This window comes from Takifugu flavidus, chromosome 2, assembly GCF_003711565.1.
Source record: "Takifugu flavidus isolate HTHZ2018 chromosome 2, ASM371156v2, whole genome shotgun sequence".
NCBI classification, from domain to species: Eukaryota; Metazoa; Chordata; class Actinopteri; order Tetraodontiformes; family Tetraodontidae; genus Takifugu; species Takifugu flavidus.
Window position 1 is genome coordinate 12,959,688 of NC_079521.1, and position 14,226 is coordinate 12,973,913.

Sequence of the window (14,226 nt, forward strand, 5' to 3'; positions counted from 1 at the left end):
AGCGTGAGATATAAACGCTGGTTTAATTCTGAGGTATATCTCGTTTATTTCCACAAATAAAAGTACAGTTTCACGATTTACAATGTAACATCATCTAAAAAAGTCACTGCCCCTATACATTATATATAATTACTTTGAAAAATACCCACTTATCCCAGAGTGACCGCAGTTTGCAAACACAAGCTGATCTGAACCAAAGGTAAGCTGATTGTTAAATCCTCCATCTGATATGCCCTCAGGTACTTATTTAGAATGCTATTTAAAACATCCAATACATGTAATAAAACTCCAGTCAATCTACACTCTTTAGAGGCTTAATTGCCTAGAAAGTGCGACTTTAACTTCGTTTTTGCGTCCCAGAGTGCATCTACTGTGTTGGGTCTTCTGTGCATGTACCTTCAGCATGAGTCACCCTGCTCCTGTGTGATTGGCTGCTAGTCTATGAGCAGGGGAGGGGGGTCTTGTCAATCTCTCCCTCTGCTTCTCTCACACATTCATCCGCAATGAGAAAAGAGTTTCATTCAGTAAAAAAAAAAAAAAAGAGCGGTCATTCATGAAAGCTGCGCAAATCAAATGCGCCTCGGGCAGAAAGAAAGGACGCACGTACCGGGATGATGGCACTGTGTCCAGAATGAGCGCAGCTGAGCAGACGGGACCTTGCTCTCCAGAGGAGTCCCACACTGGTAGGTTTATTCCATCAATATGAGCATAATAACAAGCTAATCTAATAACCTGATTTACATCCACTCTCAGATTATTGTGTTTCTTATTCTGTATCTAATCAAAACTGCTTTAAACCAGCCATTAAAAAACTGACTTCTTTAACTCTTCTCTATCTGATTTGTTCCTGCTGTCGGTTCAGCTCCCTGGTTATAAGAGAGCAAAACCTGCCCTGATTTACATCACAGAGAGGACTTTAATCAGGTATCACTGAACTTCTGTCACAGACATAATCCAAGAGATTGTGAATGATCAGGATGAGTGTGGAGCTAGGACCTTCTTTTTCTCTGCAGGCATGCTCAGACGTACCAAATACAGCCGTCTGCGCAATGACTCGCTGACCTCTTTGGAGGACCGGCCTCAAAGGGTCTTGTCCCTCAAGAGGGACCTCTGCTTGGACTCTGACTTTGCCCTGTTGGACCCTGGGACGCCTGATCACCATGAGGGCTCCAACCCCCACATGGGGAACACTGGACCTCAAAGTGGTCCGAGGGGACAGACAACCAGGGACCAGACCACATGTGGACACGCTGACGGAACAGACTGGGATTGGAGGTCAGGTTGCAGACTCTGTAAGCCACCGTCCTTTCCTGAGCCCCCGTCCAGTGGTCCCTCTGCCCTGAGCTGCACAAAAAGACCCATCAGCCTGCAGCGGATGACCAGCCTCCCCTCGGAGCTCGGCTGCTCCTGCTCTCGGCACGGAGCCGGCCCGCGCTGCCTGGAGGCCGCGGCAGGTGACCTCACAACCGTACAGACGGCACCCGGATCAGTTCACCACAACCTCAAGGTATCCGTCACCACACGACTCACGTGCGCAGCGCGACAGTGCAGGTGAGTCGCGCTGTTCACCGACACGTTCACTTTTCCACATCCAGCGCCCCCCCCCCCCCCCACAGGGAGCTTCCTGTGTAGGCGGCAGTGACTCATCCTGACTCTCTGCTCCTGACTTCTGTGCGCACACTCACTAGTGTGTGCGTGAGTACGTGCGCGCGTGCGTGAACATATCGGGTCCCCTTTGCTTTAACACCAGATGTGTGTCCGTGCAGGTTATCGAGCAGCAGTGGCAGCTGGAAATGAGGATGGACCTGATTTTCCATTCTGTATAAGCAAGTGCAACACATAATTTACATATGTTCACATTGGCCCACATACACACGCACACACACACACACACACACACAAGCACACACACACATACACACACATATGAAGTTCAGTCTGGTGATCACTGACAAACTCATTTTGCTTGATGCTAAATTTAAACCCACTATGAATTGAGGTGTTTTTAAGTGTCCATGCCTGAAAATGTCTTGGTTTAAATGTCATCAATGCTCGTCTGGCCATGACTTGGAGCTGAGCCTTCAGCAAATATTAGCATTCCACGCTGCACAAATGATGCCATAACCGTTACACATGCAAAACATTCTTGACCTTAAGACATTACACAGAATTCTGAGTAACAGATGGACGTGCAATAAGCTCAAAATTCAACATTTTTGGAATTCACTTTTCCTCTTTTGTGTAAAATCTGTTGCGACCCATCAAGTACAGCTGAATGTGGCTGACAGGGTTGTGCAGCCAGAACATTTCTGCCACAGAAACAACCGTCTACCCGCAGGATAAATGAGCCTGAGCGTATCTGTAGCTGAACACTTGCACCATTCTAAGCTGGAGCTGCAGCAACATTAACACACTTGAAACACATTTGCAATTCCGCCAATCGAAACCCTCCTGGTGCAGTTTAGGATCTCTGAAAGTGTCATAATCTGTCAATATTTACATTTAGATGGTTGTTCAACACCCACCTCAACTGTTATTCAGAGTAAAATTAGAAATCAATAATTTTTCTGATGGGAACCAGGATGGAAACATCATCAAATATGAGGTTGTGTTTGTGGGTTCTGTTGTGGTCTTTAGTACCTTGGCAACGTGGAGGTGACCAAGTCCATGAGAACCCTTGACTCAGAGACAAGAATACAACTGACTAGGTAAAACACACACACGCACACACACACACACACACACACACACACACACACACACACACACACACAGAAAGCCATTAACACTGGGGCCATGTGTGTCTTCATAAAAAAAGAAGAAAATCAGATTAAATTTATAATTCATAAATTGGGGCTTTCTTCTCATTGGGTCTCAACATCCTTGGACAGGATGCTTCGAGAGCCACCGCACACATAAACCTCTGTTCTAAGCAGAAACGCTAATTGACGGGCCCCGAAATCCAATTAAGCTGAATTTCCTCCCTTGCATCCTAAATTGTGGAATTCCTGAGTGGAGTTGAAGGCAGCAGACTTCTGGGGGATACTTGAGAGATACTCTGGAGTCACCTGCATGAGCATGAGCTCCGGCCAAAGCTGTTCTCTAGACATTAAGATGCTCCTGCCACCTTTCAGGAAAACATTCCCCATCCAGCTCAGATCTTGAAATAATGTTTGCATTGATTGAACTTAATGCATTTAATTAGGTTGTTATGTCATGATTAAGATTAAGATTAAGATGAACTTTATTCATCCCCGTGGGGAAATTGAATTGTAGTAGCAACCTATACAAAGTATAAAAACAGAATAAATAAATACAGATAAGATTAGAACTTTATAAGCATATATACAGCATATATTATAAGCATATATATAATATATACATAATATAATATATACGTATTATAAGCATTATAATATGTTGATAATATATAACATATAATATATAACATGATAATATATAACATGAGGATATTTTATTTTAGTGAGCCTCATTTCCTCCCTTTCACATCTCAAATGCCGCTCACATCACAGCAGGAAACATTGAGCGTATATTTATTCAAGTATTGTAGTGGATATAATTTGTGTGTGTGTGTGTGTGTGTGTGTGTGTGTGTGTGTGTGTGTGTGTGTGTGTGTGTGAGCAGAGAGGCCATCAGCAGACTGTGTGAGAGGACGTCAGTAACAGCAGCAGTGAAGATGAAAAGGGTAAAGAACACAAACTGCCCTGAACACACGTGTATGGACTCAACTCAACATACAGTAGAGTTAGTGGGAATTAATGTTTGTGCATGCGTGTGTGTGTGTGCGTGTGTGTGTGTGTGTGTGTGTGCGTGTGTGTGTGTGTGCAGCCTGGCCCCAAACAGCCCTCCTCTGTTTTGGGTGGGACCAACCTGCAGTTCTCAGGGACCAGCGTCGTCCTGAGCGTCTCCGCCGACAGCCTGAGCCTGATCGCCGCCTCCTCGTTACAGGTGCTGAACTTTGACCCTGCAAAGGTGTGAGAACCATCTCAGGTGTGTTCCTCTCTCTCTTTTCTCTTCCTCAGAAGATCGCCCGCCATCCCATGCAGACCATTTCCTTTGCCTCCGGAGGAGACCCGGTAGGTTTGTGGACACAGAATCTTTAGATAACAACAATAATATTATCACACCAATTGGTGCATTATCAGTATATTCACATATTTTGTATTTTGTCACGACCAGAAGCAAATGGCAGAGATCCTAGAATGGAGCCATGAGGAGCTCCACTTTATTTTAGCCTGCTTAGATGACCTCCTAATAAAGTATTCCCTCCATTCTGATGGGATTTAAACCAGTAATAAGTCTCCCAGTAGGCCCAGTGAAATGTTGAGTACAAACAAAACAGAATGCTGCTGTTACATCTAAAAAATAGTAGCTGCTATGCTAGCATTACCACACACATTTTTTTTTAAAAAAAGTGTCTGTTAATGTCATATTCAGTTTCTTATATTAGATTAGTAACAAGTTTTCACACTTGACCTTTAAAAGTGACCAGAGCCTTCATCTGGTTGAGGCTCTCTTGTGTTTGTTGCTTTTAGAAAGTTCCCACTTAACATCGCTGTTATCATTTTAATTTTTGGAGCCGTGACTGGGATTTTAAATCAGCGTCAGAGTCTTTCATTAGCTAAATAATCTGCTTTGCTGGGATGGCAGCAGAGGGAATTTAAATCACCGTTCCTCAGAGGCTTTATGGCTGCTGGATGTATATCAGAATTAAATCACAAATTCGGTCCAAATCCACATGTGTTGTGTTCACAGACTCTGAATGCATCTTTTCTGAATGCAGGTCTTTGTCGGTGTTTACTGATCGATAGAAACGATTTTAAAATATGCAGTATTGATGTTTGTTTACTGACTTAATCTCTGTATCCTAGCGTCTTTAGTATCTTGGGCATGATCTTTGGCAGATGAAATCTCAGTCATGTTTTCCCCTTTTTCTCTTTTCTTGTGTTTCTCTTTGTTTCCAGGAAATGGCAGATTACATTGCTTATGTTGCGAAAGACATCTTCAGTCTGAGAGGTCAGTTTAATTTAGCATCATGTGGACTGGCCACAATTGTTTTACTGTAAATGCCTTGGAAAATCCCCCCTGCCCTGTTTTTGCCTCCCTCTCTCTCTCTCTCACCCTCTTTATCTCTGTCCCTCCCTCCATCTCTGTCTGTCTCTCTTTTCTGTCTCTCTCTCAGCTTGTCACATCCTGGAGTGTCCCCGGGGTCGAGCCAGCGAGGTCATCAACAGCATCGGTCAGGCGTTCGAGAGTCGTTTTCGCAGAGTCCTCAGCCACCGACCGGCGCTCTTTTCCCCCAACACCAGGTCCAGTCTTTGAACACAACACACCGCCTGTTAGATGTGATCAACATTAAACCATGTGCTTAGTTGTAATTCAACATTTTCTAACAATATATAAAATTGTTCTTATATTCAGGCCAGTGGTGAGAATGTGTCATAAAAGGCGTACAGAGGACACAAACACAGACCAAAAGGCCAAGTTGGAGGGTGAAATAGGTCAGAGTTGTGATTACTACAATCTGTTCCTTGAAACAGCGCCACCTGCTGGTCATTCTGAGCACCTGCAGCTAACAAAAGATAAAAACAAACTCAGCATCGGCATCCAGAAGGTAAAAACGTAAAACCCACCCGGTTTATGTGTACCTGAACGCCTCACTAGTCCAGAGTGGTTGTGCACACGCTCACGCATGTGCGCGCAGAGATCTGATGACTCATCTGTGGTTGTTGCAGGTTTCCCTGTATGAAAACTGCCCCGCGGAGGGAACCTCAGCCCTACCTGCAGGTGAAATGACGCCAATACACTCACAGCGTGTCCTGTGAGCCCGAAAATGTGCTTTTTTGAAAACAGAAAATTTCTTAACATCATTTTTGGAGCTATCACTATTATTTATTATTATTATGTCACTATTCAAAATGATGCTGATGAGCTAGATAATGTAAATTAATTAGAAATTAAATGTAATTTGTTACAGTCTGTGGCTAATTCTCATAGGCGTACACATATTGAAAGGCTATTTTAGGTCAGGCACTTGTAAAGTTACTATTGTTCTGATTGCATACTGTATATTAGGGGTCCTGAAAAGTTACTTTATGAAGTTTGACATCTGTGTCGTGTAAAAGCCGTTTTTAAAATATATTCCAGTATTCAAATAAAGTCGTTTTACTTTATAATTATGTTTGTAATTATTACACAATGCATGTAAGTAGAATAGTGAGAGTTATTTTTCTTGGAGGCGACGTTGAAATTTATCATATAATTTCTTCAAATTTGTTTGAGCTCATTAAAATCAGTCATCAGTCAAGGCATATTTAAGATTTAATCTTATAATAAATTGCTGAATCAATTTATTCAAAACAAATATTAAGGTCTTAATGCCAGATCTCAGATAACTTATATAATAATTATCAAATTGTGTTCATCTTCATAAGACTCTGGTGAATCTCAGGCTGCTGCTGAAGAGCTGATCCAGGACCAGAGCTGGTTCCAGGGCAGGTCCGTCACAGAACCTTTAGTCACATTTAAAATGATTTGCACATCTAAATAATAATCTGTGTGACTTTATTGATTTACTGACATATAATCCTGTTCAATTGTGCTGCATGCTCTCCATACTCTGCATCCAGAGCTGCACCTTTGATCCTTTGATGTATCTCTCGCTATGTGAAGCAGGTTCGGTCGACACAGGGCTGAGGCCGTGCTCACCTGCGCCGGAGACTTCATGGTCAGAGAGAGGAGCTCTGCTTCTAGTCAGTGCATGCTCGGTGGTGTGGAGGAGGGCACGGCGCACCGCCACTGAACAGGTCCACATGCAAACCCAGACAGCGATCATGTTTAGCGCTGACCTCCAGGAAGCTGCAGCTGAAACGTCTCCAAAAAAGACAGTTGAACGGCACCAACGAGAGACTCCGATCATCTTGCATCACTTTAATAAAACATGTACATTTAAAGGCTTGTGCAGTTATGCGATCCAAGTTCTGCCAGCAGAAAATCTTAAATCCTCAGAATTGTTTAGATAAAAGTAGAAGCACAAATTGTGATTAAGAACCTCTAGAATGTAACTTTTTCTATTACTTTTCCAATAATTATATTTGCAGGCTCTATATGTTCATTTTATTAGTTATTGTATTTATGTTGCTATTTTCATTCCTCTTCGAACCTGTTGTATTTGACATTTTGAATGCGAAATACAGACGAATTATAAATAAATCAACATTTTGTGTTTGTGTAGTAAATCAAGCAGTAATACACTTTATGACCACACGATGTCGCCCTTACATCGCTAAAAAGATTGTACCCATTTAAAAGGTCCGGTATGTAAAACGGTTCCTTCCTAGCAGGAAAGTTGGAGGTTCGATTCCAGCTCAGGCTCTCGTGTCTTAAGTTTCATGTTTTCCACAAGCTTACTTTGATTTATGTATTTTGTGTGCGTGTACGTGGGTGATCTTTTAGCAGTCTGACAGCTGCAGATTTGAATGACTTATAACCGAGTGTATGCCCGAAACAGGCCATTTTATTTTCTGCTGCTGTCCTGGTCGTCCTCAGGGATGCTCGGGGAGTCTCACCCAGACAAATCACACTTGGTCGTGCTGAGCTCAGGGAGGAAGTGGCAGCGGAAACTTTAACACCAGCAAAGACTGATACAAGGGAAAGATACACCCAGTAGGAAAACAAGACTTCAGGTCTTTCCGTGGAGATAATTCTGTCACATGTGATCACTGACCTCACATGATTGTTCACACAGCACAATCCCCACTGCAGTTTTTCTGTGTGTGTGTGTGTGAGAGAGAGAGACTCTGCTCATTCCTGCTTTTTACACTTTAAATACTACCTGAGTTTTATCTGATTGGACTAGATTCAAATAAAAGGAAATCTCCCTGGAATTAAAATGTGGCTGTGGCTCTTGCACATCTGCACAAAAGCCGTCGAAAGTGTTCAGCGGCTTTTGCTTCCTGCTTTTATTCTTCCGGATGTTTTTCTGCGTCTTGTGGAACTCACCGGAGCCGTGTCGCTTCCTCGCTGTCGTCTGTGCTGCATCAACACTTCAGATTTCTCTGCTGTGGGATTGATTTCTTTTTTTAAATAAAAGAATGCTCTTATTTCTGCCTTATCAACGATGGTGGAAAGTCAGTAGATGGTTGCATGGGGCCTTATTTGACCTCCGACCCTTCTGACAATAGGTTCTATGGATTAGAAAAATAGAATAGTGAAAAAAAAAGATGCACTGAGCTACACACAGGACACACTCACTCAAATTTATATGAAACATGTTTCCAGATCCTAAAGAACCTTAATGGAACAATTAATACCATAGAAACTACATAAGGGGTGTGAAATTGTCCTTTGTTTAAGTGTTATCAGTGTCACGCAGAGTTCAGATCTGGGAAGAAACAAAACGAGACTTGGCCACTGGCTGAGCTGTGCTGCAGCACTTTTTTGCACTCTGAAATCTAGCTCCGTCTTCCTCCAGAGACACTGCAGACAAGGAGACACGTGAGTGGACAGACACACAGAAAACATGCACATAACAAAGCAACAGCAGAGAACCCAGGCTGTTTCCTGCATTTCCACAATAGCAGGCAGAGACAGAGTGTGTGTGTGTGTGCGTGTGTGTGCGTGCGTGTGTGTGTGTGTGTGTGTGTGTGTGTGTGTGTGTCCAGGCTCATCTATTACTATACTTCTTGAAAATGTTGCTTCTTAGTGATGGACTCTGCCTGATTTGACCCAACAAACATGCTAAAAAATGCAGGTTTAGCTAAATGTAGTCAGCATCTGATGGAAACTAACTCTCTCTCTCTCTCTCTCTCTCTCTCTCTCTCTCTCTCTCTCTCTATGTGTGTGTGTAACATGATGATGGTGATAATGATGATGATGATGATGATGATGATGATGATGAGGGGGTGGGGGATTCCAGGATCCTTGCACGAGGCAGCAGACAGATGTGGGAGACTTGAATCAAGCCTTCCTGCTGGCCAACTCTAAATCCCGGCTTTTCTTCCAGCGTTGGTCTCGTTTCACTCTCCATTCCTCTGCAGTTTCCTCACGCTTTGGCCAGCAGCTCACGCTTCTCCCTTGGATCTGCAGCGGGGGATAAGATCAAAACTTGGAATCGCGCAAAGACCATGAGGGACGATTCCGTTAATCTTAGTCATGCTGACATTTATATTTGTGGTACTGGGAAACCCTCTAAAAGCACAGTTAATCTTTTTTTAATTACCTCGATTCCCCATGACTTTAATTGATCCAACAAGACTTGGGTTTGTTGTTACGTTTACCTGCGTTAGAACAACAGCAACTCGCTGGGCTGATGCTGGTTGTTGGTCAGAAATCAGCATTGCAGGATTAGAAGAAGTTCTGGATTTTCACATTGTCTGATGCTTTAATAGCCACGTGTGTGTTAATTGACTCCGCCCCCTCCTCTATTTATTTAGAGCCCTTGGCCTTGGCCTGTCTCTTTCGCTGTGTTCACTTCCTGCGTGTGACTGGACTCTGGTTGTAGGAAACATTGCATTTGATCTGGTTTCCCCAATAAAGCTGTTAAACCTTACCACTGTCTGAGTCTGGATCCGTTTTGGCGCTGATCTTGACACAGGCGATCCCAACCTTGATTTCAGTGATGGCGGCCGTCATGTTTCCGATATTATGGCGATCTCCTTCTTTCCAGACCTTGTAGTAAATAATCAAAATAAGAATTTTTGCACACACCTCACAAACGGTGCCTAAACTGCAAAAGTGTGTCAAGTAGGTGATTGTCTTCGGGAGAAAGTGATTTAATGAAGTAGTAAGCTTTAATGAATTAAAACACACACAAATATTTTATGTCCAATGACACCCACGTCCAGAAAATGTTAAAATTCAGTCTACGCTTAATAATAAGGCTAACAGGATAATAGCAGGCATTAGCATAATGCTACCAATGCTGGTCACAAATCATGAAGGGGGGAAAGTGCATGGTTTTCAGCAGTACTTAGCATGATGCTAATTGTTAGCTGCTATAATTTTTGAGTGGAGTCTTGCTGAGCCGTTAGCATTGTTTTGTTTTCACACACACCAAATGAAGGTCTCACGAGGGACAGGAGGTTAGTATGTCTAGACTGATGCACTACACAACAATGGATTACGCTTTGAACAAGTTTAAGTATTAGTTTCTATCTACATTGAGTGTGTTTACGGGTCTCAACAGTGCTGATTGTCTCCTGTAGATGAGATGGTTTCCATTCCCAAGATGGTCAGATTTGTGTAGGGGGGGACACTGACTTTGTATAAATCATACATTAAAGGGAGTTAAGACTGGCCATTAGCCAAAAAATACAATCCATGGTTCCCCTCAGGGACAAACCCTGAAATAATCTGCATGCTCAGACACAAGATGGGGACAGAATAGCATGAGCACCATTAAATATTTCACAGTTTATTTAGAATACAATAGAATCATTTTGTGGATGGCACTCTGTACAACCCTCAAATGTAACAATTACAAGACAGTATAGTGAGCCTTTTTCCCCAACCACAGTTTTCTTTTTCAGGGGGGAAAAATCGAGGCTGTTGATGTCCCACCATGAGCAATCATGGCCTCTTTTTCTGCCACAATATGCACTGTAGGGATGGAGAAAAATAACATTGATATCAATTTCCCACCCACAAGGAAAAGTGGAGGCTTGACTTCCTACCGGCACCAGATGTCGCCACCAGAGGGCGACTGAGACGCTGTGGCCTCGGCCAGACTGCTCAAATCTGTTTTCTTCATAGTCAGAGCACCACATGGAGGAGATTGTTAGCCTAAATGGTGTTAGCGGCATGACCAAAGGACATCTTGTGGGCTTGTGCTGCTTAAAAGGTTTATAAATTAACCTAAGATTTGGTGTAAAGGATGAGGTGGGTGGAAGAAGATGGAGAGCTGCAGGGAAACATTAAAGTTACGCAAACCACACTAATCAAACCACAAATGACTGTAGACTATGAGCCCTTTGTCTTCAATGCTCTTATGTTTGTACTCTGATTGCAGATTTGTTCATCATTCCATATGAAACCCAGCTGTTCTGATGAATTCAAGTTCTGGGGCAAGTTCTAGTCATAAGTGGTGACCGGGGCCCCACCCTGGAGCCAGGAGAGGGGAGGGTGCTGGCCAGCGAAGGCCTAGTGACCAAGTCATTGCCCAGTTCCTGTCTTGTATTTGCTGTCTTCTAGCAGGAAGGTTAGGGCATTTTGAATTTTGAACTGGGACCATTTTGGCAGGTCCCCACAACTTCAAAGGACTGTTTGAGGGTTAAGACACAGTTTTAAGGTTGAGGCTAGAGGAGCCTTTAGGTTAGGGTGAAGGTTAAGGCATCAGCTGGGGGTTAGGGAAGGTAGCTGGGAAATGCATTCTGCCAATTAAAGTCCCGCAAAGGTAAAAGAAAGAAAGAAAGAAAGAAGGAAAGAAAGAAAGAAAGAAAGAAAGAGAGGAAGAAAGAAAGAAAGAAAGAAAGAAAGAAAGAAAACTCATTTCTGCAACGACTCATTTTCTTGAAATATTTGACTCGAATACTGGCAGCACTGTTGCTGCAAAAGACAAAAGGAAATGAACCGTGACCACTGGAGCCAAAGACAACACAGTGTTAGAAAGTCTACAGTTGCTGCACAAAGGGAGAGAGACACACACAGAAAGAGAGAGAGAGAGGGAGATTGTCCATTCAGGCTATTAAAAAGTGCCTCAGGACAGGTGAAACAGGAACGTCAGTCTTGACGTGTTGCAGGGGGAAAACTATTCATGTTCGACGTGAATAAGGCTGAGTTTCGTTCGGGCTGAATGACTATGTGTCGGGGGGCGTATCTGCTGAAATAGTCCAGAGAAACAATCAGACTACACTGTAAAAACGTTTATCTTCCCTCTGTCACAGTCCTGCTGTTTCAGGCTTTGTAGTCGTGCCATTTCTGCTGCAGAGGAGTAAACACCGCCCAAAGTGAAACCCACGCTCGGTTACGGACAGTGGGGAGATTAACTGATGAAGGGGACGGGGGTGATTTGTGTAGGTGGTGGAGGACTGAGGAAGGGAGGCGGCGTCTGACTGTAAAAGATGCCGTCAGTGTGCCGAGGAGCAGAGGGCAACTCTGCACCGCCGGGCTCCATCGTTCTCCCACACCACCGCTCACTGACGAGAAGCATGAGCTGGACACCATCAGAGCTGTGTGTGTGTGTGTGTGTGTGTGTGTGTGTGTGTGTGTGTGTGTGTGTGTGTGTGTGTGTGTGTGTAAGGATCATTTGCACCAGACATCTCAGCAATGGTGGGATCAAACACCAGGCAATGCCTCAGAATTCCGCCCGGAATCACAATCGCTTCCCTGATTCCTGATGTGACATAAACACCTGAAAATGTTAAATATGTGAAAGCCGCATCAGTAATTCGAGGGAAACCGGGAGTCTTTGAGAGGCTGCAGGAGAGGCTGCAGTGACTCAGTGGTTTTCCCCACTCCTCAGCCATTCACGCCGCTCCGGGCTCCTCACGCCCACCCGGCTCACTTACGCCTCAGAGCCAATCTCAGCCGGCCTCAATGAAACCTGAGGCTCTGAGGCGACTGTCATCGCTGGCCTCTCCCACAGACCTACTCCTCAAACGAGGCGCAGGAGTTATAGTAATTTATGTTATGAGTCCAGCGCCGGGGTCATGAATACTGGTTTATCACCAGTAGTTCCATTACAGGAGAATTTCCGTAATTTCAAGCCCGAGGATGTGGCTGCAAATGGTATTTCAATGAGGAGAGATGAATAAGTGATGACAGAAAACACTGGGACGGCGTTCTGGAGTGGACGGGAGGCCGGATGACCACATGTGCGGTCATCCATCTCCCCCTCCAGTCTGAGGGTGATCTACCTTCCAGAAGAAGCAGAGCGGCGTGCTGCTGCATCCTGTAAACTCAGAACAGATGCAGCAGGATGTCCTGTCATATTGGACATACGCGTGTCTGATGTCACGTGTACGGGGACCGACTGGATCAGATACGTGCGCGTTGGGAATGTCCTCCGTTCATGACAGCGGCCCCGACTGTGACTCCGCCCACTGAATTCCTCAACTGCCGCATTAATGTTGCATTTTTGTAAAAAATCGATTGGATTCTTGTGATTACACCAGTTATGCTGAGACGATACGACAGATCGCATCATACAAAAACAAAAACAGGAATTTTTGCACAAATCAAACCAATGTGGTAAACTTTTAAACTAGATCTCATCACTTCCTTTTTGGGTGATTTGTGGGCTTTTTGTTGATCTTGGTCACCTGAGCCCTTCAGCACACCTTCAGTTTATAGAAAATCCATCAGAAAATCCTTTATTGCCCCAATTTTAGCTTTTTTTTTTTACGTTGGTTGGACAAAGAGAATAAAATCAGAACTGAATAACGTGCACAAGACCTTGCCTGTATGCACGTTACTGTGTTTGCTGTGTACTTCAAAGCACCCTGCAGCACATTTAGTTACATTAGCACCCCTGAGCAAATGTTGACACTTTAATCTAATCCGTTTTCTGATTTGAATTGATTAGATGAAGGCCTGTTAGCATCATCGCTATGTTCTCTCACATACTGAAACACCACTGGACCATTTATCACCTCGGGGAAGAGTGCCAAGTCTTAATCTTGAGGCCTGTTTTTCTGTCAGATTAGAATTTAGACAGGCGTGAGTCATACACATTAATATTAGAATATACTTTATGTCCAATATTTAGTGTGTAAGTCTGCAAAAGATGTTATGAACGTGACACACACATCAAGGTGCTAGTGATAGCAGGCTGTTTCTTTCAGTCATGGGAGGTCAAGGCAAGTGCACCTGACAGAGTAAAACATGAAAACCACAGCATAGGTTGGCAAAATTTACCCAAAATAGCTTACATGAACTCTAAGTGGCGCTTTCATCCATGTTTTCAGAGATTAAACTTCTACATTTTAAACTGCGTCCACAAGGCCAGGGTGGAATCTCAGAGACTTTAATTGAGTTTTCAAAGGGAGCGACTGCAGGATGAGAGGCCTGTAATATTTTAGTGGCTGGTCGGTGGGTTAGATTGTGTTTTGACACTGTTTAAAAATCAGCTGCAGTCACCAAAAAGGGGCCCAGTCCCTGAAAAGGAGAAAGTAGAGGCTTTGCAAGGGCGCTGATTAGAAAAAAAAGGAATGAAGTGGTGGAAGATCAAACCTGCAGGATTACACTGTGGTTGCGCTCTTGCTGCTG

The 14,226-nt window shown here is 43.8% G+C and overlaps 1 protein-coding gene across 4 annotated transcripts; it reads left to right on the plus strand.

Moving 5' to 3' along the window:
- The first annotated feature begins 462 nt into the window (after nucleotides 1-462).
- On the plus strand, nucleotides 463-7,237 carry LOC130516637 (SHC-transforming protein 1-like). 4 transcript variants are annotated; one of them, XM_057017856.1, is made up of 13 exons: nucleotides 463-683; nucleotides 863-924; nucleotides 1,014-1,507; nucleotides 2,638-2,708; nucleotides 3,646-3,706; nucleotides 3,850-3,969; nucleotides 4,047-4,097; nucleotides 4,986-5,037; nucleotides 5,204-5,330; nucleotides 5,443-5,635; nucleotides 5,757-5,808; nucleotides 6,456-6,519; nucleotides 6,694-7,237. In XM_057017856.1, exons 3-13 carry the CDS (start codon nucleotides 1,016-1,018, stop codon nucleotides 6,821-6,823), a joined length of 1,413 nt encoding a protein of 470 aa, XP_056873836.1. In that variant the 5' UTR covers nucleotides 463-683; nucleotides 863-924; nucleotides 1,014-1,015; the 3' UTR covers nucleotides 6,824-7,237. The 4 variants fall into 4 exon arrangements, with proteins under 4 accessions (XP_056873836.1, XP_056873842.1, XP_056873818.1 ...); XM_057017862.1 differs by having other exon boundaries at nucleotides 464-683; nucleotides 4,044-4,097; nucleotides 6,651-6,787; XM_057017838.1 differs by having other exon boundaries at nucleotides 465-683; nucleotides 4,044-4,097.
- Nucleotides 7,238-14,226: the final 6,989 nt, after the last annotated feature.